Source organism: Neolamprologus multifasciatus, chromosome 1, assembly GCF_963576455.1.
Source record: "Neolamprologus multifasciatus chromosome 1, fNeoMul1.2, whole genome shotgun sequence".
Lineage (NCBI taxonomy): Eukaryota > Metazoa > Chordata > Actinopteri > Cichliformes > Cichlidae > Neolamprologus > Neolamprologus multifasciatus.
In genome coordinates, this window is record NC_140439.1 from 11,111,186 (window position 1) to 11,134,808 (window position 23,623).

Below are 23,623 nucleotides of genomic sequence, written 5' to 3' on the forward strand. Positions count from 1 at the left end.
GTGAATGAGCATCTCAAAGTCAAAAGCTGGAAAATTATCGAAACCGTATGTAATTTTTTGAGATAAAAACTCTTTACCAAAGACATCCGAACGTTGAGATAATCAGCAGTGCTGAGCAAATGGTTGCTGAGACATCTGAAAATGTTTGTTTACAGTCAGACACGTACCAGGAGGACATCTACCCCATGACGGCAGGAACAGAACCAGCCCTGTCGGCCAGCGAGTGGCTGAGCGGAATTGATAGAGGTAAGCAACCCGTCAGAGATGCACTTGTCTGGCTTGTTAAGCAGCATTTTAATAGGGGAGCGGCATCTTATTCATTTGCTGCAACTGATTTCCATGATGACTTGCATGCAAGGTTGCCTCTAACAAGTAAACAAAGCTAATGTAGATTAATTTACAGCAAGCTTCAGTCACTGAGTGTTTTTGTTTTGCTGAATCATGCACTGACAACATTGTGTTATCACCAGCATGGTAAAAAAAAATAAATCCCCACAGTTGATTTATTTTAATTGATGCAATCCAGTCCAGTTCATTAACATTCAACTTTACTATATTGTGAGCACTAGTTCGCAGCAATAGTCATCTCAAGCTTCTTCAGTAAGAGTATTATGGAGAAAATCCTCAATAACCCTCTAACTGACAACAGCAGGGAGGTAGAACGCGATTTTAGCAGGAAGAAACTTTAGCTGGTCTCAGCTATCAGCTGATGTGGGGGAAATGTGAAGAGAGAAATGTGGAAACAAAAACAAGATAAAGCACAAACTACCGGACAGAGATGACAAAGTAAATGTTGTGCTTAATAGTGACATAAAAATGCATGGGGAGTAAGAGAGAAGGGAGTGATGGAGAAGAGATCAGTCCTTCATGGGCAGTCCCCAAAGAACTGTGCCTATAGCAGCATGGCTAATGGACTGGGTCACCTGATCTGATAACAGTAAAGAGAGTGTCTGCCCTGAACCCAAGCTGGCTCGACAGGAGAGTAGTCAGATAGATGAAGGTGCTACCCCCCATTTTAACTGTTACAACATCTAAGCTCTTCATGTTCATGTTTCGTGGAGCTTTAAAATAAGAACTCAAACCAAGTGAACAATAATGCAGTTCAATCTACGTTTTTTTCATATACTGCCAAATCACCTCAAGGTGCTTTATACTCTAAAGCAGCAATAACACAGAGGAAACCCCAATTAAGCATGAGCAAGTACTTGGCGACAGTGGGAAGGAAAAACTCCCTTTTAACAGGAAGAAGCCTCCGGCAGAACCAGGCTCAGGGAGGGGCGGGGCCATCTGCCGCAACCAGTTAGAGGTGAGAGGAGGAATACAGGACAAAAGACAAAAGTGAAGGCTCTGCTTCTCATTTTACTTTTAAATATCCTTGGAAGCACAAGCAAGCCGGCAGTCTGGGGGTAAAGTGCACTATTGGGGTGGTGTGCTACTGAGAGGCATTAAAGATAAGATGCGGTCTGATTATTCAAGCGAAGAGAAATGAAATTCAGGATGTTAAAAGTATGTTTTGAAAGTCTCGTTCTTTCCTTCTCACATTGTGTTTGCTCTCTGTGGGCCTTGTTCACTGTGCAGAAATATTCTTACCATGCACAAAAAATATGTGCATTTGCAAAAATTACCATCCAGTTCACAAAACCCACACACCTGCCAATTTTGTTCTTACAACCACGCGTGTTTCACTGAATCAGAATCAATCTAAATCGACAGGGTTTTTTTTCACAAGTGTGATTTTGATATGCTCGGCATTTAAAACTATAGTATGGTCACTATTTTGTAAAGGAAATTTTTAAAATAAGAGATGCTTTCCAGTCAGTATTTTGTATTATTTACATTTAGTTTTTTAGTTTTGTGAAGATTTTTTGGTTCATGGGCTTTTTGGAAGATTAAATAATGACCTACAGGAGTTTTTATTATAACTAATATTGTTTAGTTTATATTATTTAAATTGTATTTGAAGAAAGTTGTGTCTTCATTATTTGTGTGTAGACGTGGGCTGAGGTAGTACTTTTTTTTTTTTAGAGAACAAATGAACCCAATGCTGATACTGAAATACTGATGAAGTCTGGATAACAAAAGCTTAGTAACTTTAGAAATTGCTTTAGGCACTGAATCCATATCCTAATCATGTTGTAGAATAACTAAAGACTTGAATATGTGGATGTCCTGAAGCGCTGAAGACGTGCATGGATAAACGGTAGATTCCCTGGTGTTGATCTGTGGACGGCCGAAGCCTCTTGCTGCTTTGTGTTGGTTTTCACAGGGAAAAGTTCATTTTCTCCCTGCTTTTCAAACAGACCCAGTGTTGATGTCCCTGAAGGATGGTTACCACCGGCCAAACCAGGTGGTGTTCAAGGTCCCGGTGAAGGAAAAGAAGAGTGTGGTAGTGAATGGGATCGACCTGCTGGAGAACGTACCACCCAGGACAGAGAACGAGGTGTGTGAAGGATGACAAGTATCTAATATAAACCAGTGTAAAAGATAATTGCAGCCTCTAATGGAGTGTAATAACGCTGTAACTGAACCGCAACTTGTTTTTGTTGTACAACTGATTCACTTAAAGTGGATCTGTATGCATTTCTTTCCTTTTCTTCTGTATAATACTAAGTTCAAAGTCATCTTTATTTCATTATGCATGCATTAACCGAAAAAATGTGACACGTGCTATTTTAGCGCTCGCCCTTTGAGTCAGCTTTCTTCTCATTGGCTGCCCTTTGTAAGACTGAAAAGCCTTTGGTGACCATTTTTTGGATATCCACTGTCATACAGTTTGAATAGTAAAAAATAAAAATCAGAAACTAAGCTTTTAGAGCAGTCTGACCTTTTGGCTCATGGGGTCCCTGTAGTAGCTGTTCCACAGCTTTCGATCATAAGAGTAGAGCATAATGTACTGGTAAAATTGATTTCAGAAAAAAGCTGAGAATGAACCCAGCCTTACACAACTTGCCATTAAAACCAAATGTTCCGTCCTTCATCCTGCCAATGTCCTCTTTCCTTGTTTTGAGAGCTGCCGTTGCGCTCATGTTCTTCCACGCGTTTCCCACCTTTTCCACACAGCTCCTGCGGATGTTCTTCCGGCAGCAGGATGAGTTGCGGCGGCTGAAGGAGGAACTGACCACCAAGGACGTCCGAATACGCCAGCTGGAACTCGAGCTCAACAACCTGAAGAACGTTAGCCCCAACAACGCCTGACCTCTTAGACTCCTGGACTGGCAAAGCCTCGCTTCCTTTGCCCCCCACTTCTGACCTCCAACAACCTTCTGAGCCCTTCGCCCTGCTTTTTTGATATATTTCATTATATCATAACTTCATTCTTCCTGCTGTTTCACGTAGTGCACACAATGACATGGTAACCGTTGGATAATGTTAACTGATCCAAATACTGCAATATTGTAGTAGTGACAAATACAAGTAATGAGGCATGACAGATCAGGGATTGCTACTTAAGCATTAAATCGCTGATATAGAATGCAGAGAATTTTGGTATTTTCTGTTTTTATAAATGTAAATGATTAGCAAACTGTTAAGTGTTATTCCACGCCGCCTAGGTATTCGTCTCACTTTGCCTATCCTCTTGTCCATGTGGCAATGCCTTGATCACCATGCAAAAAAAGAAAGAAAAAAGTCCTGTACTGACCAAACCACCTCCGAATTGTAATTTTTATGTTGAGGTTAAAACTGGAGAAGACTATTACTGCTCCTATTTTTCTTCCCCAAGGCCTTAGACCCTGCTGCGGACCCAGTTTGCAGCGAGCTGCAACATTATCTCAAAATGGCAGACGAGGAGAGCTTTGCAGACATGGACCATGTTTTTCCCACCGGGCTGCTCATCCCATTACCTACAAACAGTGGCTAGAGATTTACTTTGTCACACTGACACTTAGCTACTCCAGTTTTTTCCCAAGGACAGCACATAGCTCACTTTGTTCAGGTATCTCTTTATTTAAACAATGGGGACGCAGCGGAGGAGACATGGATCCGAGGGAAGCTTTGCTGGCTGTTACTGGTTTTTAGGGCTAATTTTGATGATGGGGTAATGTATATTTGCTTTTATTTATTATTTGTCACATCTTACCTTTTTAGCTAATAACATGTATATTTCTTAATCCCTTTGTTTTTGTATGACACACTGCGCAAGTAATGATTGTGATAGATTTTGCTGAATGTTTCCGGTGGAAATGGTGCAAGACTTGTGTGAAACGGCACCTTAAAAAGATATTATTTCTTCTTAGCTCTTTGTCTCCAACATAAGTTATGAAGCTATATAATTTCCTACTTTTAAAAGTGCAAACTGGAATAATAACCAACCATTTGACATTTAAACTAAGTATATTACTATTACTGAGAAATGTTTGTCTGTAGCCGTGTAATTTTGCTTTCAAGACGTCAGGTGACGTGCCTCTCCTCCACCCGTACCGACAACACATACAGGAGAAATTTGCACTCGGTTTTACCCTCAGACCTGGTTTTCGTTCAGCTTTACATTTGAGAGTATTCGAATTTAATTGGCACTATTTTAAGAGCCGAGCTCGAGAAATTCCACTGAATGCATGACAAGGATGGAAATAGTAAGTTAACAGCAAGTTACGGACTAAAGGTCACAAGTCTTTCCTCATAACATCATCGCAGGCACATAAAGGGCCAAAGCTTCATAGCTTTAGCTAGAGAAGATGAGCCCTTACAATGAAGACTTGAACAATGGTAAATATCTGTGTTAAATAAAAGGCTACAGTGAAAGTAGACAGGTCGATGAGCTGCAGTGACAGACAGGAGACAGGTCAAGTAACTGTTTGGTCACGACATTTTTGACCAAACAGTTACTGCTGCACACTCAAAGTAAACCCCAACTTAGATTTGCTTAGATGGTAGCAGTGTACTGTAGGCGCATACATACTACGAGTTTAGTATTGTGGAAAAAAAAAAAAAAAAGCATTCTGTAAATTTTTTTCTTGATTTTCCATGTAGACGATCAAAAATGACAACTGTCATCACTCCCTGGACTTCTGTATACACTTTTTCTTTTAAACTGTGTTGTACAAGGACCACAAACTTCAAACACATATATAAAAGGGATTTATTGAAGTGAATGGAAGGGGAAAAGAAAGAAATCAGCTGATGACAGTGGATTTAACATGTAGTGAAAAATCACTGAGGTAGGCCAATTTGACCATTGCGTATACTGGAGGAAAACAAAGTCCAAACAGCTGACTGTTTTCCAGAGTTTACATTTTGCAACAATAAATTTTCGATGCACATACGTTGTGGCTGTAACCTCCATTTAAATCAAGCACTCCTCTACACCACCAGCACAAAATTCAAACATTGCCATCTGTGTGTGTCACAGAAAAGAACATGGGGGGGGGGGGGGGGGGGGGGGCAAAGAAAGCAACAATGAGCTCTGATGTTTTGTCCTTATGGAAAGATGATGCATACAAAGTTATGTTCAAATTCAAGAAATTTCACACTGCGTATTCTTAGATAAAGCAGCATACATATTTAATATCTTATTACAATTCATAGTTTCACCTCAGTTGTCTGTTCAATGTCTGCCGTCATCAAAGAGAATACAAAAAAATAGATTTGGTCATTATTTACAAGAACACGTAATTTCCGAACTATCAAAGCTGAGGGTTTAAGAGGAGGAGGAGCAGCTTTGACAAGGGCAGACATTTTTTTGCTAGGATTTAAAAATATGTCCCGTGAGGGTCACACTGTGCATGTTCAGACAGAAGTTTCACACCAGGACAGCAGAGAGTATTGGCATACTGGTGACACTACAAACACATAACTTACATTAAAAAGAAAAAAAAGAAGAAAAGAAATACAATTTAAAAATAATAACAATAAGTTTAAGACGAGGAGAGGACAGCCATACATGAATCCAGTAGTTGACTTTAAAATGTATTAGACATGCACTCTTTTTTTTTGATTTTATCTTTTTTTCCCCCTCTTTTTGGGGCGGTCTTAAAATACATCAGAAATTGGTCTTACACAAACAGTGAGGAAACAAAAACATCTCTCAAAAAGGTTTATATTTGCTATTATTTGATATTACAAAACTGGTGTCCACGAAGCAGTTAAAAGTGGACAGTAAAGACTGGAACACGGGGGCGTCAAAGGTACACAAATGTAACCTTTTCTTTCCCTTCAGGAAAACCCGTCTACCTAACTGGCCAATAACAAAAAAAACCACTCCTACTGCAATATGAAACTGAGGGGAAAAAAATACATGGGGGCTGTTGGGAAGTGACTGGGAGATACAAGTTAAAAACAGTTCACAACTTAGCTTAAAGAAGACTCAATCGTCATCATCTTCCTCCCCTTCTTCATCCAGGTCCCTTTTTCTCTTCTGACCTCGCTCTTCTTCTGAGAAAAAAAGAAATAAAAGTCACATTTATAAGACAAATACAGCATTACAGATGAAGAAAGCTCCACATGACCAAAACATATTATCCTTGTCCTCATTTCACACTTGTCTCCCTGTTTTGTTTGTATCATGCACACATAAGCTCCCTCTGAGGCTCAATATGAAGCCAGCACACAGGGGTGAAAACTGCAAATCATTTGAATGGCCACTAGAGGCTAACTCCCAAAGGATTCAGTCCTTATATTTATTTTATTTAACCTTTATTTCTACATTTACAAGAGAGACCTGTTTCCGACAGTATAATGAAATTACAATTAAAGAAAGTAATAATAAAACAGCTTTGGGGGGGACAGCTCCATATTTATTTGTACATTACTTTCCATTAACTATAAAATACCTCTGTTTGTGCACAGATACAAATACACTCTGAAATGCACCTTGCTAACAAAGCGTGCTAGCCATAGTGGCTAAGTTTAAGCATTTTTAGCATTAACTTAACAGTCCCAAGCACAGTCATTTCTGGCTCTCCAAAAGACAAGCTTGCAAAAACCATAATACTGAAGATCAAGGCTTCAAAACATGAGTTTACGACCTACAAGGTGCTGTCACTGTGCCTACCACCATCCTTTATATACCGTCTATGATTTATACATGGTGTATATATAGTGGACACAGAAACTGTAGCATCTCTCCATGTTAACACCATGTGTAAAATATCCAAAGGGCATATTTAAATTTGCTAATTCATAAAGGTTAAGAAAAACAAAAGCAGTGCACCATAAAGAATAGCATCAAGCGTGTGCACTTATTATGTATTTGGAGAAGTTGCTCACCTTCGTCATCTTCATCGTCAACCTCTCTGTCATTCAAATCATCCTCCTCTTCCTCCTTTGTTAAAAGACAAGGCAAAGTTAGTGAGATGATTCACTTCTGGGTTACGTGGAGTTGAAGCCAGAGGACGAGAGGTGGGATTCACCATGCTGTGTATTAACAACAGCATTTTTATATAACTATTAGAAAAAGCATATCTCATTTATTCTCATCTCACCTCTCCACTGAGGTCTTCCTCTTCTTCTTCTTCATTCTCCTCTTCTTCATCCTCTCCTTCCTCCTCCTCCTCATCTCCCGGTGCTGCATCTTCATCATACTCCTCATCATCTACATCTGGGTGAAAGTGGTCAGTTAATATAAACGCCAGCATTAGCGGCGCAAAGACATACATGAGACCCGACATAGTCTTGGACATACCATCTTCATCTTCCTCATCATCGTCCAAGCCCTCTGCATAGACCTCAGCATCAGAATCGGGTGCTTCTTTGTCATCTTTGTCGTACCCATCCAGGTACGTGAGCTGGGGTAATAGCTTGAACACGTTGTCTCTGTATTCGTTCAGGTTTGTCACTTCACAGTTAAACAGATCTAGGCTTTTCAGGGTCCCCAGTTCTTTCTATCAGAACAAAAAACAAACAAAAACAATCCAGTTTGATAAACAACAACGAGCTGTTTTGCATGTTGTGCTTTTTCCCCCCTCAAATATTTCTGGGACTCACCAGTGGTTCTATTGTGCTGAGGTCTTTAATCTTGTTGCCACTGAGGTTTAGATGTGTGAGATTGGGGCACTTCTCCGCCAGAACTTCCAACCCTCCTGAGATCCTGTTATCGCTGAGTTCAAGCTGTTGGTCAATTAAATAATCAAAACCTTGCAAAAGTTTACAGTCTGAAGCTACAGAGATTTGTCACGTGATGAAAAGCACCCACCTTTTTGAGTTTATTTAGCTTCGGCAAGTGGGCAACTGTCGTCAGACCAACATTGATTGTGCTTAGAAACTCCAGCTCCTCAAACTCGTCTGTTAGACCCTCGATCTTGCCTTCATTTGAACGACAGTTGTCTAGCACTAGTTCTTTGACCTGAAGCGTAATCAAAAAATTAAAATGATTAGAATTTGTCAAACTGCAAACATCATATTCATTGATCCCAATCAACGCATTACATTGTTGCTTTGTTACAGCAGTCAGCAATGACAGGAAAAAATGCTAACGAAAAGCAAGCACATACCAAACAACAATCCATACATTTTTGTAAATTCAAGACATTTTATTTTCATTACTACATTCGTCTTTGACACTTTAGTTAAATTGTATCAACAATATTTGGAAGCAGTTCTTAATTGTAAAAATATATATACACATATAAACATTTAAATTGATTTCATTTTACCATTTAAAAAAAAAAAAAAAAAAAAAATAAATCTGAAGAAAATAAACAAACGTCCTCCTACAGATAAACCAGCTCAACACTGGGCGGATGCCACACTTCAGTGTAGCAACAGCAACAGCGTTAATTTTGGCCCTGCGCACTGATATTTAAATAGTGTGATATGCGGTCACAGGTGGGCTGTTATCGGATATTTCACCTCGGCCTTGAACGTGACTCAGCCAATCAGCAGTGAGGACCGGAACTATAAAAAAACCCACTGTCCATCAACGGTCAGCGCGCATTGTACCGCTGTAAATATCGCGATGCGTTGACTCTCTTTCTATTACGTACATATGACATTTATCTCGCTTTTTTGACACATTAGTAAAAAAGCGATAAAGTACGGCTGCCGTGTTTAAAGCGCAATAAGAGACGTGAGCGTGAGCTATGAGCGACGCAGATGCACATTAGTCAAAACAAGCCGGAGCCAAACAGACCTACGAGTCGTGAACAGGGTCATTTGTGAGTAGGAGGGGCCGCTAAAGCCGATTAGATAGCTGCCAGGCAAACGTTTTCATTGTTGCTCGCGCTAAACACTTCCCGATTGGACTGATGGTGTGTATAGACCTCTATTAACACGAAGGTATGATGACTGGTTCGTCGTTTGTGTCGAATGAACGGGATTTCGGTGTATTTCGAATAGCCTTTGTTTCTCGGTAAAATGGCGGCTTGTCCTAGTTCTGGAAAACTAGAGCAACAGCGCGGCTCGACGATTTCCCCCCCTGTTTTCACCGGGGGAGCTGGGACGCCTAAGCTTCGAGAAATCACGATGAAAACGAGTGAATAGCCACACGACAGTTGATAATGAGTCGGGCGTAGCTCGTTTTTTTTTTTATCTCTGCGTGGGGTTTTTTCGCGCAGCTTGGTGGCCGCTAACGGTCCACAGTAACGGCGCTTTTATTTCGGCCATCTGTGCGCACAGTGACTCCGGATGGAGGTTTGCAGGCTCCCCCAGCGTAAAAAGCTGCTCCCTGCAGACATAAACGACTTGAACCGGACGGTTTGTGCAACTATAGCAGCGGTCTGCAGTTGTAAGGCGATAATTCGAAGCTGTGATCTTTATGCATCACTGATAATGTTCACGACTTTGAGTGCTCGCATCCTCAACGCGCCAAGTGCACGGCTTAAACTGTTTTTTTTTTATGTGAACGTATTTCCCAGTCCAAGCATGCACACTGAGCCTCAGACAACGACTAAAAACAAGAATCCCGACAACGCGGGGTTCGTGGATCAAAAGTTACAAATATGGCTTCTCACACTGCTTGCCTTGTTTATACCGCTGGCATTAAAAAAAGAAGCTGTGGTGCATTCTCAAACTGCACATTAAAACGTGAAGCTGGAGCCGCACTAAAAAGTTAAAGCAGCGGACCCGCGGAGCACCTGCCCGCTGTAAACACGACGGCAAAAGCAACAATGTGACCCGACGTCCCCCATCATCTTTTTAACTTGGAAGAAACTTTGTATCCCCACGCCAAGGCATCACGCGAAATATTCTCCATTAGCCGAGAGTGAAGCGTTATTACAGCGAGCCGCGAGGCCAACTTACGTCTGACGGAGTGCGGTTCCGCAACTCTAGGTGAATTCTTTTCTTCATGTCCATCCTCGAAAGGCTCACCCCGTGATACGATACACACTTTTAATAATTACTGCAAATGCAACTACCACCTCCAGAGCAGGCTGCTGCTGTTCATTCAAACTTGATCCGCTCGGTGGGCGGGAGCACGTTTCAGGATTGTCGTCACCGCCGACCAATGGCACGCGCCAAATAAAGAGGGAACGGATTTACAGACGCGCGGGCCAATGAAGGCGCCCTTATCAAACTGGGTGGGGTTTTGTTGTCTAAGTTTGGTTGTTTGTTAACTTAAGTTTACATGGAAATAGTAATACTGTAATGTTTTTCACTGAATACATGCAGTCGATGCACAACCACCACCCTTAAACCTCCACCTACATCGAAGCCCAGTCTCACATGTTTTGGGTTTTTTTGAAGCTTAATTAATTTTACATTTAATTTATTGTTAAATTTAACTGATATATTCACTGTACAACTTTTTAATTTTTATCATTTAAAAATGCACACTATTCCATCCTACCGCTACCCAAAACAAAAAAATATAAATTATTTTAAAAAGCATAGAATAATGACACACTAAAAAAAAATTTTTTTTTTCTCCCATAAAATGTCTAACAGCTATAAAACAGCAACAGCTATTGCATGTAATGTTAAAAAATTTGCCAAAAAAAGTTGACATTGTTATCATATGCTATGCAAAAACAACTTTAATGACCCATAATATATAGAGAATAACATTTTGATATTAGAACTTACCATTTTTCAAATATTAGTGATCCAGAGTCGGATCTCCACTTACACTACAAACTTTTACGAGTGGAGAAGCAAGAATAGATAACCTAATAGTAAAATAACACCAACCGGGTTGAAAGGCCTGATTTTTCTTAGTCGCATGTGATAACTGGCATTACTCATGTCTTTTAATAATGCTAAGAGCTCCTTGTGTGGCTTTGAGGTACAGTGGGTCATCCACTAATAACAGGTTGGCCAGCACGTAGACTGATGCCATGAATGCTTTGGAATAAAGGGCTAGATTAATTTAACTATTCTTCAAACAAATAAAATAGCACAGTGCTGAGTTTTTTGGGCAGTCTGAGATCCACTAGGGGTCTTCTTCACAGTTTCACTCAAGTGCTGGCAGGTCATGAGTGCTCTGCGTGTTGCTGTGCACACCTTTTCCACAAGGGGGAAGCAAAGCCTCAACTGTATATCCAGTGACCACCAGGAGGGTGTTTAAAAAATTTCAGTTAAACTCAATTCAAATTTTTTCTTTGTGTTTTTTTTAGCAGAAGTAAAGGGTAGAACGGATCCTAGCACAATGTGATGAAAAGTAATGGCTATTAATATACCACAAACTTCCTGTTTGTTAATTTAACCATATTTTGAACAGAAAATGATGAAATATATCAGCACAAGGAATGCATTGTTTCTGCCAAATAAATACATGTCACTGGTTATCAATAAGGAGGAGTGTCCGTCTCTCTTTGCGCCACTGTCTCACTCCATATCCATGAAACTTGTCTGTGATAAATAACCTGCATGCTCATGATAAGGGCAAATGAGAGTAACCGCCAATAACGGAACTGCTGCCTTTTCATTGCCCACGGCACTCTCAGCAGCCCCTAAAACCATCGTCTGTCTCTTCTCTGTTTCGCTCCATTAATGGTGAACAAGTTGCTGTCTAACAGGAATGCTCATACATCCTGGTTGACGGAGCTAACCTTAACTACAGGGGACACCAGCCCGCTTTCTATTATAAAGTTGTGAAATTTTGTGACTCACATGTACCCTACAGTTTAATAACTAGATACAGGATGAGGTAGTCAATTAAAGCCATTACCAAGTAAAATCATATAGTACGGCTACCTTCTTATATTTGCTCAGTGTTGGGGGGGCTAGCATACAACCACAAAGAGGCACAAAATAACAAACTATTATGCAGCATTAACCCAAAGAGACAGGAAAACACAAGTTTTGTGATGCAAGTAAACACAAAAGAGATTAAAATGCTGCAACAACTGAAACTGTCACAAACAGAGCTGCATTTTTGTGTGTTTTGGGTGTACTCTGGGTAGGTGTTGGCCTTTGATTTTTGAATTGTGCATCAGTTTTTTCCAGATGAAATATAATTCATTATTCCCTCATCAAAATGTTTTTGATTAGCCTCTTTGGAAAAGTTGGAACCTTTACAAAGGTTTATAATGGTTCTGTGTGACAGTGAGCCCAGGTCTAAGAGCTCATCCAGTGTAAACACAGTATGTACTAGTGAATCCTCTGTGCACATCATATAAACAATCTGTTTACCACCTTTAGGTGTCACATGAAGTCAAACAGGTGAAAATGGTTTATAAATGAAACAAAAACCATAAAAAGGATGTATTTACAAAAGTATATAAGAGCTTAACAACAACAGATCCTGTTACATACTGCAGAATATTCAGATGAATTTATTAGGCAAATCTGTTCAACTAGTTTTTTTGCATTTGGCCTGGTTTTCCATGCCAGACAAGTTTTTTTCAAAAACTGCTGAGATTTTCACACAACTCTCTGTAGGGTTTACAAAAAATAGAAAAAGAGAAAAAGTTCAATGTCCACCTTTCATAGTTGTTTGCCTATCCAGCTCAATGGTTTACTGCTAACCCTGGATGGTAGGGTCAGTATGGGTCTGTCCTTCCTTGTATCAATGTTTCAGGATAGTGATAGTGATGAAACGGTGTGGAGAATCTTGGCACACTTTTGGCCCCTTTAGTCTCAATTGAGCAACATTTAAACCACACAGCCTATTTGAGTATTGTTTCTGAGCATGTCAATCGCACTGATGGCTACTTTCAGAGGAAAATGCACCACATCACAAATGTCATATATTCCCAAACTGGTTTCTTGAGCATGACAGTGAGTTGTGGCCATCACAGTAATCAGATCGCAATCTAAAAGAGCATGCAGGGGAACGGGAGATTCACATCATGAATGCACAGCTGAAAAATCTGTAGAAACTGTGTGACGCCGTCATATAAATATGGAGCAAAATCTCGTTGAATCAATGCCACAACTAATTAACACAATTCTGCAGGCAAAAGAGGGTCCCAGAGTCACTACTAGCAAGGTGTTCCCAATGAAGTGTCTGGTGAGTGTGTGTTATTAATGCATAGCGAAATCAACTAAATTAAGACACAAAGGCAGAAATAATTCTCAAAAATGATCTTGAATAACACTTACAACTAATGAACATTAAATGCTAAGTATTCCCTATGAATGACATTTTCAAAATCTGGTCAAAATTCACCAATGGTCATATGGTGCTGCAGTAGTGTGGAACAACGCAGCTGGTAAACAAACAAACAAGCAAAAGTAATGGTATCTTGTGCTGAAAATAGTTGTGACTAAAAGTCTTGATCGATTTTGAATGACTGATTATTCATGATGATGTGAAAGGAGCATTTTAGTACTGTTTTACCCAAAATAAAAATGGTTTAAGAGTTTTTAATGGTGGTTTCCAGAATGTACAACAACAGACAAGGCCAGTTTTCCAGAGATCAGGTCAGCATTCGGGTGAGTATTTCCATTTATCCAACACAGGGTTAATGCATCTAGTTTTTCAAAAAGCGGTAAATCTCTGAAAGAGACAGAATACGGCTGGCTCAGGCAGGCACATCAACAGGTTTTCTGCAAGGAGGAAAAAGACACATAAGTATAAAGCACGTGGACATCAGGATAATGGGTGAATTTAAGCAGAGTAGAACCTAATACTGTTTATCTCTGTATGCTTGTTCCAGCAGAGATATCCTGCTGGAGTTTCTCCATTCCCCTGGCTGATAGACACAAGATGTTTTACATCTTGGTCAACTTACCAGAAAAATCACAACATGATATCAATGACAGCTCTCTTCATCAAGTTATCATAAGGACATATTAAAGTACCCTGGCTTCAACTAAATGCTGTAATAATTGCAGAAACATTAGAAATACTCTTTGCTTTCACTTTATTACTCCTGAGTATCTGATATTGGTTTATTTTATCAGCTTGCTCACCAGCATCAGTGGTATTTCAGAAATTGCATTTGTGAAATCATTTCTAAAATGTTTTTTCTAAGGCTGAGGCTTTTCAGTTCTTTTTAGATTGTTAATAAAAATGTATGGCTCATCCAAGTAATACCAAATGTAGTTAAATCTATAATTTTCTGTCTATAATCAAATTTTAGTGCTTGAACAATCTAACAGCTTCAACTGCACTAAAGAGTAAAACAGTAACATGTGGATTATTAAACATTTGTCTCTCTCTTCTAACTCTCTGTTAGTAAACAATTTAATTCAACAAATTAATTTACTCTGCCTAACAGCAAAATGGTTACAGCGGGATAATTATATTAATTTAAATTAATTAACACCCTCGAGTTGTACTAGGCGTCAGAATCCTTGAAGCACAGGTCAAGGAGGAGGAGAAGCAGCAATCTTCTCCTCCACCTTATTAATCAACCATAGATCCAGACAGAGGTTTAACTAATTTGAAGGCCTGACTCTTAGCCTTTTCCACCCTATTTGGAAAACTCAAAAACCTGTTTAATTTGTTGATATCTATTGTCCACCTGGCCCTTACTAAAAGTTTCTATTTGGTTTCTCAGGCTTTTTATCTGATTTAGTGCTCAGTTCAGATAAAATAATTATAGGGGGAGATTTTAACAGCCATGTAGATGCTGAAAATGACAGCCTCAACACAGCATTTAATCTATTATTCGATTCAATTTTCTTCTCTTAAAATGTAAAAGAGCCCACCCACCTCTTGAATCACACTCTGAATCTTGTTCTGACATATGGGATAGAAAGTGAACAGCATTCTCTGAATGTTGCTTTTGTCTGATCGTTTCTTAATAAGATGTATATTTACAATAATGGATTACACATTAGTGAGGAACACATTTCACTACAGTAAATATCTTTTTGAAAGTGCTGTAACAAATTTTTAGGATATAATTCATTCACTGTTATCGTCAATGCCATGTGCCAACACGGTGCAGAGCAGCTGCTTGAACTTTACTCCCACAGAGGTCGATTATCTTGTTAATAGTTTTACATCTTCACTCTGTACGACTCTGGATACTGTAGCTCTTCTGGAATAGAAAACCTCAAATCAGAAGTACTTGACTCAAGTCTCAAATGTGCACCTTAAAGTAGATCATTCGTAAGCTGGAGAGAAAAATGTCATATCACTGATTTACAAAATGATCATTTAACCTGGAAAAAAAGTTTGTTGCTCTATAAAAAAAAAAAAGCCCTCCATAATTAATCACTGATTGAAGAAAACTGTAGCCAGGCTGACAAAGAGTCAATGTTCTGTAGAGCCAAGCATGTCTTTAACCTTAACTAGTAATGGCTTCAGCAGTTTCTTCACAAATAAAAATTTAACCTCTACAGAGAAAAATACTCAAAACCACCTCAGAGACATAACATTACGCACAGCTACTTTCAATAACATTGATATTTATTTACAGTTTCTCGCTGATTCATTTTTTGGAGTTAACTTCAATAGTTACTTCTGCCAAACCATCAACATGTCTTTTAGATAATAATAATAATACATTAGATTTCTATAGCACCTTTCAAGAAACCCGACATCCCATTCCTACAAGATTGCTCCACAAAGTCCTACCATCAACTAACATTTTCAACCTGAAATATGATCAATCTATTAATAGGGTACCACCCGCCTTTAAGGTTGCAGTAATTAAGACATTACTTAAAATGCCATCATTTTACACTTATAACTAGCTAGCATTTAGCTAATTGAAGTAATTTTTACCCGGGATATGTCCTTCAATGTGCAAATAAACAAATACAGGACTGTTCTTGCATATACACAATATCTGTGATGGTCCTGGGTCGGTGACCCAGCGCTTTTAGTTTATTATCATTTTCTAGTTTATTATGATGATGATTATTATTGTTTGAGTTCTATGTGTTATATTCGGTCTGCCTCTGAGTCTGCGTCTGTGTCTCTGTCTGTCTATGGTGTCACCCCGTCTGTTTGTGAATCTGTCTGTTTAGTTCTGTGTCTGGTTTGGTTCCCCGTGTCTGAGTTTCCTGTTTTATTGTGAAGGTCTCTGTCTGATGTGAGTGTGTTCAGTTTACGTTTCCCCTGTCCCGTCAGCTCTGATTCCTCCCAGCTGTGTTGCCCTCCTGTCTCTCATCCCCTGATTACTGGTGTGTGTATTTAAGCCCTGTGTGTTCTCCTGCCTGTTGCTGGTTTGTCTGTGTCCCTCAGTGTCCTGCTCTCCCGCGCATCCCTTTTTCGTATGCTCCCAGGTCTGTTATTTTAGTTCTCCCAGTTTAAGTGTCTTCAGTTATTTTGTCATGCCCCACTGCTCGTTTGTTGCTACACCACCTTGTAAATAAACTTCACTAGCATTTTCATCCACTGCTTGCATCTTGGGTCCTCCTTCCTCCACACCACACGGCTTGCCTCCTCAGCCGTGACAATATCACTAAAGTTACAAAGATCCTGTCTCAGAGTGATACTAAAAACTAGTTTAAGCATTTATTATCTGTTGGACTATTGTAATTCATTATTATGAGATTGTCCTAAAAGCTCCCTGAAAAGTTTTCAGTTGATCCAGTGCTGACAGGGACTAGAAAGACAGAATATATTTCTCTTGGCTTGGCTTCTCTTCATTGGCTCCCTCTTAAATCCAGAATCAGTGGAACCAGCTCCCAAATTAGATTTGGGAGACAGACATCCTTTCTCACCTCTTTTCACTCGCCATGCATTTATACACCACTCTGCATTTAATCATATTATTATTATTATGCCCTGTCTAAATATATTATTAATCTCCGGCTCTCTTCCACACTGTGTCTTTTGTCCTGTCATCCTCCCCTTACTGTGAAGATGGCTGCCCCTCTCTGAACCTGGTTTTGCCAGAGATTTCTTTCTGTTAAAGGGGAGATTTTCCTTCCCACTGTCGCCAAATGCTTCCTAATAGGGAGTTGTCTGATTGTTGGGTTCTTTTCTATATTATCGTAGGGTCTTACCATAAAGTATAAAACACCTCGAGGAACCTGTTGGATTTAGTCTTTAGTGCACAAAACTGATCCATCACAGAAACAAGAGAAAAAAAGACAGTATGTGACTGTTTGTATGTGAATAACTTTATGTATTAGCATGTAGGTTTTTTAAGTATGTATTTGTAAGTTTATATAAACATATAGAGTATGTGGACAGTAAATGCATGTTTGCATATCTTTTGTCATTTAGCAGTCCATTTCACTTTTACATTAATGCCTTTAGTTTCTCGTTGTTTCCAGTTCAGATGGCAAAAACAATGCATACTCATAGCGAGAATGAAGCCATGCGATTGATAAGTGTGAATTTGATAATTCATGAAAATAATATGCATGCGTGGACTGTATCTTTACAAAAACTGCGACTTTGCATGTCTTTCATACACTCCACAGTCATGACACACTCCCAGCAGATGTTTCTAACTTTATTTTCAGAATGAGACCTTGTTACAGGCCTGTGTGGGTCTACACAGATTGGGACCTAAACAAAATTTCGACGGAGCCAGAAAATCAAAGGTGTTAAAAAGCAACGAATTGTTTCAGGGTCCTGTTGTTGCCCACACTCCATCAAGCCATCAGGACTTCAGAATGATGCCTTGTTGTCTTTAAACTGTATGTACTTATCTTTGTATGCGCAAGCGCCTTTATTTGGTTTTGTTTCATGTTTTAGCTTTTTCATTCATTCTCAGATTCCCTTTACAAAAGACGTCAATTCAGTGAGGCTAATTGATTAAATAGAGATCATATGGCATACTGGCAGGATCATTATAACTAAAACACAGTCTGAGAAAATGTTTTTAATATATTGAAATGAAGATAAAAAAAATTATATTAGCAAAACTGATATGGAATAATCTTGAAATAGAAAAATCTTTATTGTGGTCAATACAAGTACAATAAAATTTAGACTGTTTTTGCAGGATTGTGTTAGTCTGCCTGATGACAAAAGGTCAAATAGAGGGTGTCCTGGGTGTGAAGTGTCTGAAATAATGCTGCTGACCTTCTTACTCAGACATCCTTTAAGTGTGGGAGTTCCAAGGCCACCACACATTGTACAGTCTTGTTGTTCCTTCAGCTGAGCAGCTGTGCAGTGTCTGCACCCCATCATGATGCTGTTTGTGCAGATGCACAAAGTTTCTGGGAGAGCTGCACTTACTTCAGCTTCAGCAACTTAGGAGGAACTGTCTTTGTCGGGCTTTTTTGACCAGGTTTAAGATTTGGAGGTCCATATAAATGGAAAAGTTGAGTCCAAGGAACATTCGTTTCTTCACACTATCTACTACTTCTTTGTGTATAGAAAGGAGGAGGTGGGCTGTGCTTCCTGTTCTTCTGAAGTCTATGATTAACACTTTGGTCTTGTTGGTGTTAAGCACCAGGCTGCTCTTCCCAATCAGCCAAGTGCGTCTGCAAGCAGTTTGTCATTGCCAGTCACCAGGGCCCTATTCCAGAGGGCAGGTTTAGCTAACAGCTCTGTTTCAGAAAGAGAGTTAACTTGGACTCTGAGCTCGTTACTGAGGTAGCGAACTCTGTGAACCTTAGGTTGCTATCAAAGTGCACAGACGAGTGAATTAAAGTTGCAGAAGTTTACATTTTTAGAAAAACTGAAATCCCAAATTTATGCTATTTTGCTACTTTGAACAGTTTTGCAGTCATTCAGTTGAATTTCATGTTGAAATGTACTCAGCCGTATAAAATCAGTCAACATTTTGAAATTTACGGTGCCTAAATTCAGGGTCTGAGGCTCCACATATTTTCTACTGAAAATCACCAAAATTGGTCTCAGTGGCTCAACCAGAAAATATCATAACCTCTGTAATGGGTCAGCAAACTGTGTCCAGTTGCACGGCAGGATGGATCCAAAAGGGACAAGGATCACAGATTCAGGTTTTCTGTATTTAAGCATTTTATTCTCACCCACAAATTTTATTATAGTCTTGAACAGATGGGAGAAGATGGTGAACAGTAATGGGCAAAGAGGTGCACGTCCTCAGCTGACTTGCTGGTGGAAGTTTAAAACCTGTGACCATAATGAGGAAACCTCAGGCTTTGTAGTTTTGCAGAAAGGGCGCGCTGCCCAGGAATCGAACCCGGGTCGCAAGAATAGGAATCTTGCATGATGCCACTACACTAGCAGTGCCTGTACTAGTGGGCCAAAGCTATATAAAATAGCATGCATGAGGTACACCTGGAAGTTAGTGTTTGTCAGTTTGGTCAAATATATGACCACGGAATAAACTTAAGGTAGACAAGTGAAAATACATTTACATTTATGAAGAATGTCTTGTCTACATGAGTCTAAAACATGTAGGTAACATGTGCTTGAACACCTGCTCTGACATTCTCAAACATTTCTCCTCTTGAATACCTCGACATTTTAATAAAATCACTTTAAAACAAAAACTACCTCTGAATTTTTACAACACAATAACAATGGATAATTAAAAATACAAAAGGATCCTGATAATAATGATAATAATAACTGCCTATAGTCACTATTTGGGCCTCTGTAGAATTGAAAGCACCCCTCTTTCTATATTACACTAATTCAGACTCCATAGGCTACACCTCAGGCTTTGACCCTTGCTCTGGTTTCTGGTTTGCATTCCTGTATTTTTGCATTTAGCCATGTTATTTGTGGCTCATTAAATTATGATTTACAGTCAAATGTGACAAATAATGTTTTATATTCTGTTGTCCTACATACTGGTACGCCTTGTCAAATTTAAATAAATAAGAAATCCTGTTGGTGTTTTAGTGTTTTAGATGTGAGAGTGCATGATGAACTGAATTTTAATAACAGCTCAGTGGAAAATGTGATTGGTGAATGTTAGTGTTTTTCTTCATCTGTCATCATTATTCGGGTCTGTTCGACTAGAATAATGAAAACAAATGTGCGAACTGTACAGGGCCTTTAGTTATCTTACCAGATGGGCATAACTTTTCCAACTTCAGTTACTTGGTCATAATAATGCATGCATGTGAATTAAATGTAAATAATTTCCCCAACCAGGATAAACTTTTATAGATTATTTTTAAAACCAGAAAATTTAATTCAATTTTATTTATGCAGCGCCAAATCACAACAACAGTCACCTCAAGGCACTTTATACGGTAAGGTAGACCCAACAATAAATAAATAAATAATATTTGAACAAATATAAATGTAATGGTGCACATAGTATGGGATTGGGATGCAACGTACAAAATAAAACTGAACAGAAGGAAATATGTGTTGTGTAGGTCTACCACAAGAGGGAGGCATTTGTTAAGGTAGCGAGCATCAGTAGTCAGTAAAGGGAATTGGCTCATAGGCATTAACTTTCAAGATTGACAGGATTAAAGAGCAAAAACAGAATTAAAACCTCACAAACAGGCTCATGTCTAAAAATAAAGCATCAATCATCCGTTTGAATTAGTCTGACTACAAGGAGCAACTTGCATCTTCTTCATCTGTCTTTAATTAATCACAAAACTCTTCTTGTTTAATGACTTGTGGTTTAAAGAGGTGGGGCTAATAGTATGTTGCTGTATTTATGGCAAACTGACGGCAGAGAGGAACAGCTGCTAAAGGAGCAATCCTGCTCTTCCACTTTTCTCCACATGGAAGCACTTTATGCCCGCAGTAACCCCTAACTCGAAAGCTGGCTCATGGTAGCTGCTGCATGAAGTCTTCTCCATGATGTTTCTTCTCTGTCACTTTTAATTACCTCCTCTCCCACCAGCAGCTGCCTGCAAATCCAACAGAATAAAACTGAACAGACCCGATTAGACTAAAAGTTTTCCTCTGTTGGAGTTTGGCAGCTTTCCTGTGCAGCAACCTGATGTTCAGATGTGGAACTCAGGCAGATGTGCTCAGATGGGTGAAGCCAGAACAGCTGCTGCCCTGTCTAAATATCACTTACAGTCTTTCTGCTGGTAAAATGACACTGAAGAAACTGGGAAAAATACATGAATCTTGAGAATAGTGCACTTCACAAACAGCAATATGCAGTATTGGTCATGTGATAACACTGCTCTTTCACACAATCGGTGTTGCTGTAGGTTTAGGTTAGCCCTGTCCATGGACACGTCCTTTAAAACCGTCCACTTTGGCATGTTGACCGTCACTTCCTGCTTTTTTCCTTTCTCCCAAAAGGATTACATCTTTATGGTTACTGTGAGTCATGCAGTTGTAATTTTCACTTCAATATTTAAATAATTTTTGGTTAAACTGGTGAGAAACTCAGCGCACACTGATCATACACCCAGCCTGAGTTTACACAGTAAACACAGCACAGATATTTAATTTGCTATGCAAAGCTAACAGAGCTTCAATAAAAGGGATTAATTTTGAAATGCTAATCTCTGGACTATTTCCAATTTGAAGTAAAAAACTAATTTTTTGTTTAATCACTTACTAAAGCTTTGTCAGTAATGGATTATATAAACATTTTCTCTGCTACTGGTCTCACTGCGCAGGATCATTTTGAAGCACGCTATAAAGAGCAAAGTGTCTTCTGGAGCTTGGTGGCCACTGCTCAGTGCCTGCTGACTGGGTAATATGTGTAAGCCCTACAGCTAAGGGTGATGCAGTGGATAAAGTGATATTAGTGGGGCAACTAATGCCATCAGTGTTTCTTGATGTAGTGGATTACATTCCTTCTCCGTGTGAATTAGATCCCTTTTAAGAGCCACATTTAGCTGTTGTGGTGAAGGAGAGTGCAGAGGGTTTTGTTTTTTTTTTGTGGTTTGAAGCTTTTTAGGAGCATGTGGTGCCTTTAAAAAAATCGTAGGACCTACTTCATATCTATAAAAAATTTTGCTTCTTGTACCTGCTGCAAAATTAAACTGTTCTCCTGCACGTGCGGGAACAATGGGAGCTGGAACAAAATGAACACTCAAGACCAACCGCGTCAGAAGACATTCATTATTCATGTTAATTGATTCTGGCAGTTTGGAGACAGTACCTTGTAATGCAACACCCATCCAGGACAGGAAGACGATAAACACACGCAAATCTCATCTAGCATGAATACAGAGTAGCCTGCTTCCTTCTCATGTGACTCGTTCTTCTCACATCAACCCGGAACTGCGAGGCACCGTGTGAGCCGGAGTATATTGTTAACATTGGAGTGTGATTTGCATCGTCACTGTGCGTATGCATTAATGTTTATCAGCGAATTGGAAGGCAATCCTTATTTTCTGAGAAACTGAACAGAGTTTTTTCTTTTGATTTGAATTTGGAAAAAAAAAAAGGACTAAACTATTAAAATGAACGAGAACGTTTTTCATGTGAGATCGTTTCAAATAATCAGACCCTGCTAAATTGACAGGAGTACAGATGAGATGCATGCACTCATTTGCTGGAAATGGGAAATGTGAAAAAAGAAGGTCACATGCATCTTGATGTAGATGGCAATGCACTCAACATCGTGCCGCAATTAAATTTTAATGAGGCCTCTCCATTCTACTCAACTGGAGATGCTACTGTGCAGACTCTCTCCTCTTCAGCCTCTCCCTCCTTCCATGACTTCGCAGCACCCAGTAGCTTATTTCCACTGGTGTGCAGTGTCAAAACAGACCATATGTAAGGCCCATTGAAGAAGAATTCATCCATGATAGATCAGACTAATGTAGGATGAGATTTGTCTTTCATTCATTTGAATGAAGGCAAAAAATATTCACATTCACCTGCGTCATGATTTTCAAATCCACTCCTGCTATCTTCTGTTTCCTGTAGCTCGCTTTCATGACATTGTTTCAGTCTACAGTTTTTCGCCTTACACTAATACATAGGAATACATTAAATCTCTGCCTCGCATATAGATCATCAAACATCTCCGCCTGTGGCCAATTGTATTTAAACATGGTGAGTGATGCATAATTACATATTTGCCTTGTGCTAATGTGCAGCAGTGTCCTCGTGCTAATTATGTGTCAGAGGTGCATTTGACACAGATCTTATCATCTGTGCAGGTTGTGGGAATGACTCTCAGAGGCTCACAATGTGGGTCAGTGGATGACAGTTTCTACTGCAGATGAATTAAACTCACCTTAAGACAGATAAAACCTTTTGTAGCGCTTGCGCAGATTACAGATGTCCTCTTTTCTCTCTCGTTTCTTCTTTTCATCCATTGTCCTTTCGCTGTTTTCAGTCTTAGACTGTGAAGCAGTTTGTGATGGAAGTTTTATGAGACCGGGTTTCTCTCCGAAGTTTATAATTCAACAGTTTTATTTATCCCCTTCCTGTGCCTGCTCTCATCTCCTGATAAGAAACACAGTGAGGTTGTGCACTATAAATCCCAGCACAGACAGCAAGTAACCAGGCTGTCCTTGAGACCTTGATGGAGGCAAAAATGAAGGTTTCGACGAGCCTGACCCTTTGAGGCAC

The 23,623-nt window shown here is 39.4% G+C and overlaps 2 protein-coding genes and 1 non-coding gene across 5 annotated transcripts in view; 1 reads left to right on the forward strand and 2 right to left on the reverse strand.

Moving 5' to 3' along the window:
- Positions 1-5,371, forward strand: part of coro2ba (coronin, actin binding protein, 2Ba) — a 43,607-nt gene extending 38,236 nt beyond the window's left edge. For both annotated transcript variants that reach the window (XM_085155568.1, XM_085155569.1), the window contains exons 10-12: positions 156-246; positions 2,301-2,440; positions 3,061-5,371. In XM_085155568.1, coding sequence (XP_085011694.1) covers positions 156-246; positions 2,301-2,440; positions 3,061-3,195 — 366 coding nt within the window. In that variant the 3' untranslated portion in view covers positions 3,196-5,371. The remainder of the gene's footprint in view (positions 1-155; positions 247-2,300; positions 2,441-3,060) is intronic.
- Positions 5,064-10,363, reverse strand: anp32a (acidic (leucine-rich) nuclear phosphoprotein 32 family, member A). 2 transcript variants are annotated; one of them, XM_085155585.1, is made up of 7 exons: positions 10,174-10,363; positions 8,129-8,278; positions 7,921-8,043; positions 7,619-7,817; positions 7,419-7,534; positions 7,204-7,258; positions 5,064-6,366 (listed from the first exon to the last, which is right to left on the reverse strand). In XM_085155585.1, exons 1-7 carry the CDS (start codon positions 10,225-10,227, stop codon positions 6,302-6,304), a joined length of 762 nt encoding a protein of 253 aa, XP_085011711.1. In that variant the 5' UTR covers positions 10,228-10,363; the 3' UTR covers positions 5,064-6,301. The 2 variants fall into 2 exon arrangements, with proteins under 2 accessions (XP_085011711.1, XP_085011702.1); XM_085155576.1 differs by having other exon boundaries at positions 5,064-6,369; positions 10,174-10,362.
- Positions 10,364-19,319: 8,956 nt separating this feature from the next.
- trnar-ccu (transfer RNA arginine (anticodon CCU)) lies at positions 19,320-19,390 on the reverse strand. Its single transcript has one exon. It is a non-coding gene; the product is annotated as a tRNA-Arg (tRNA).
- Between the last annotated feature and the right edge of the window lie 4,233 nt (positions 19,391-23,623).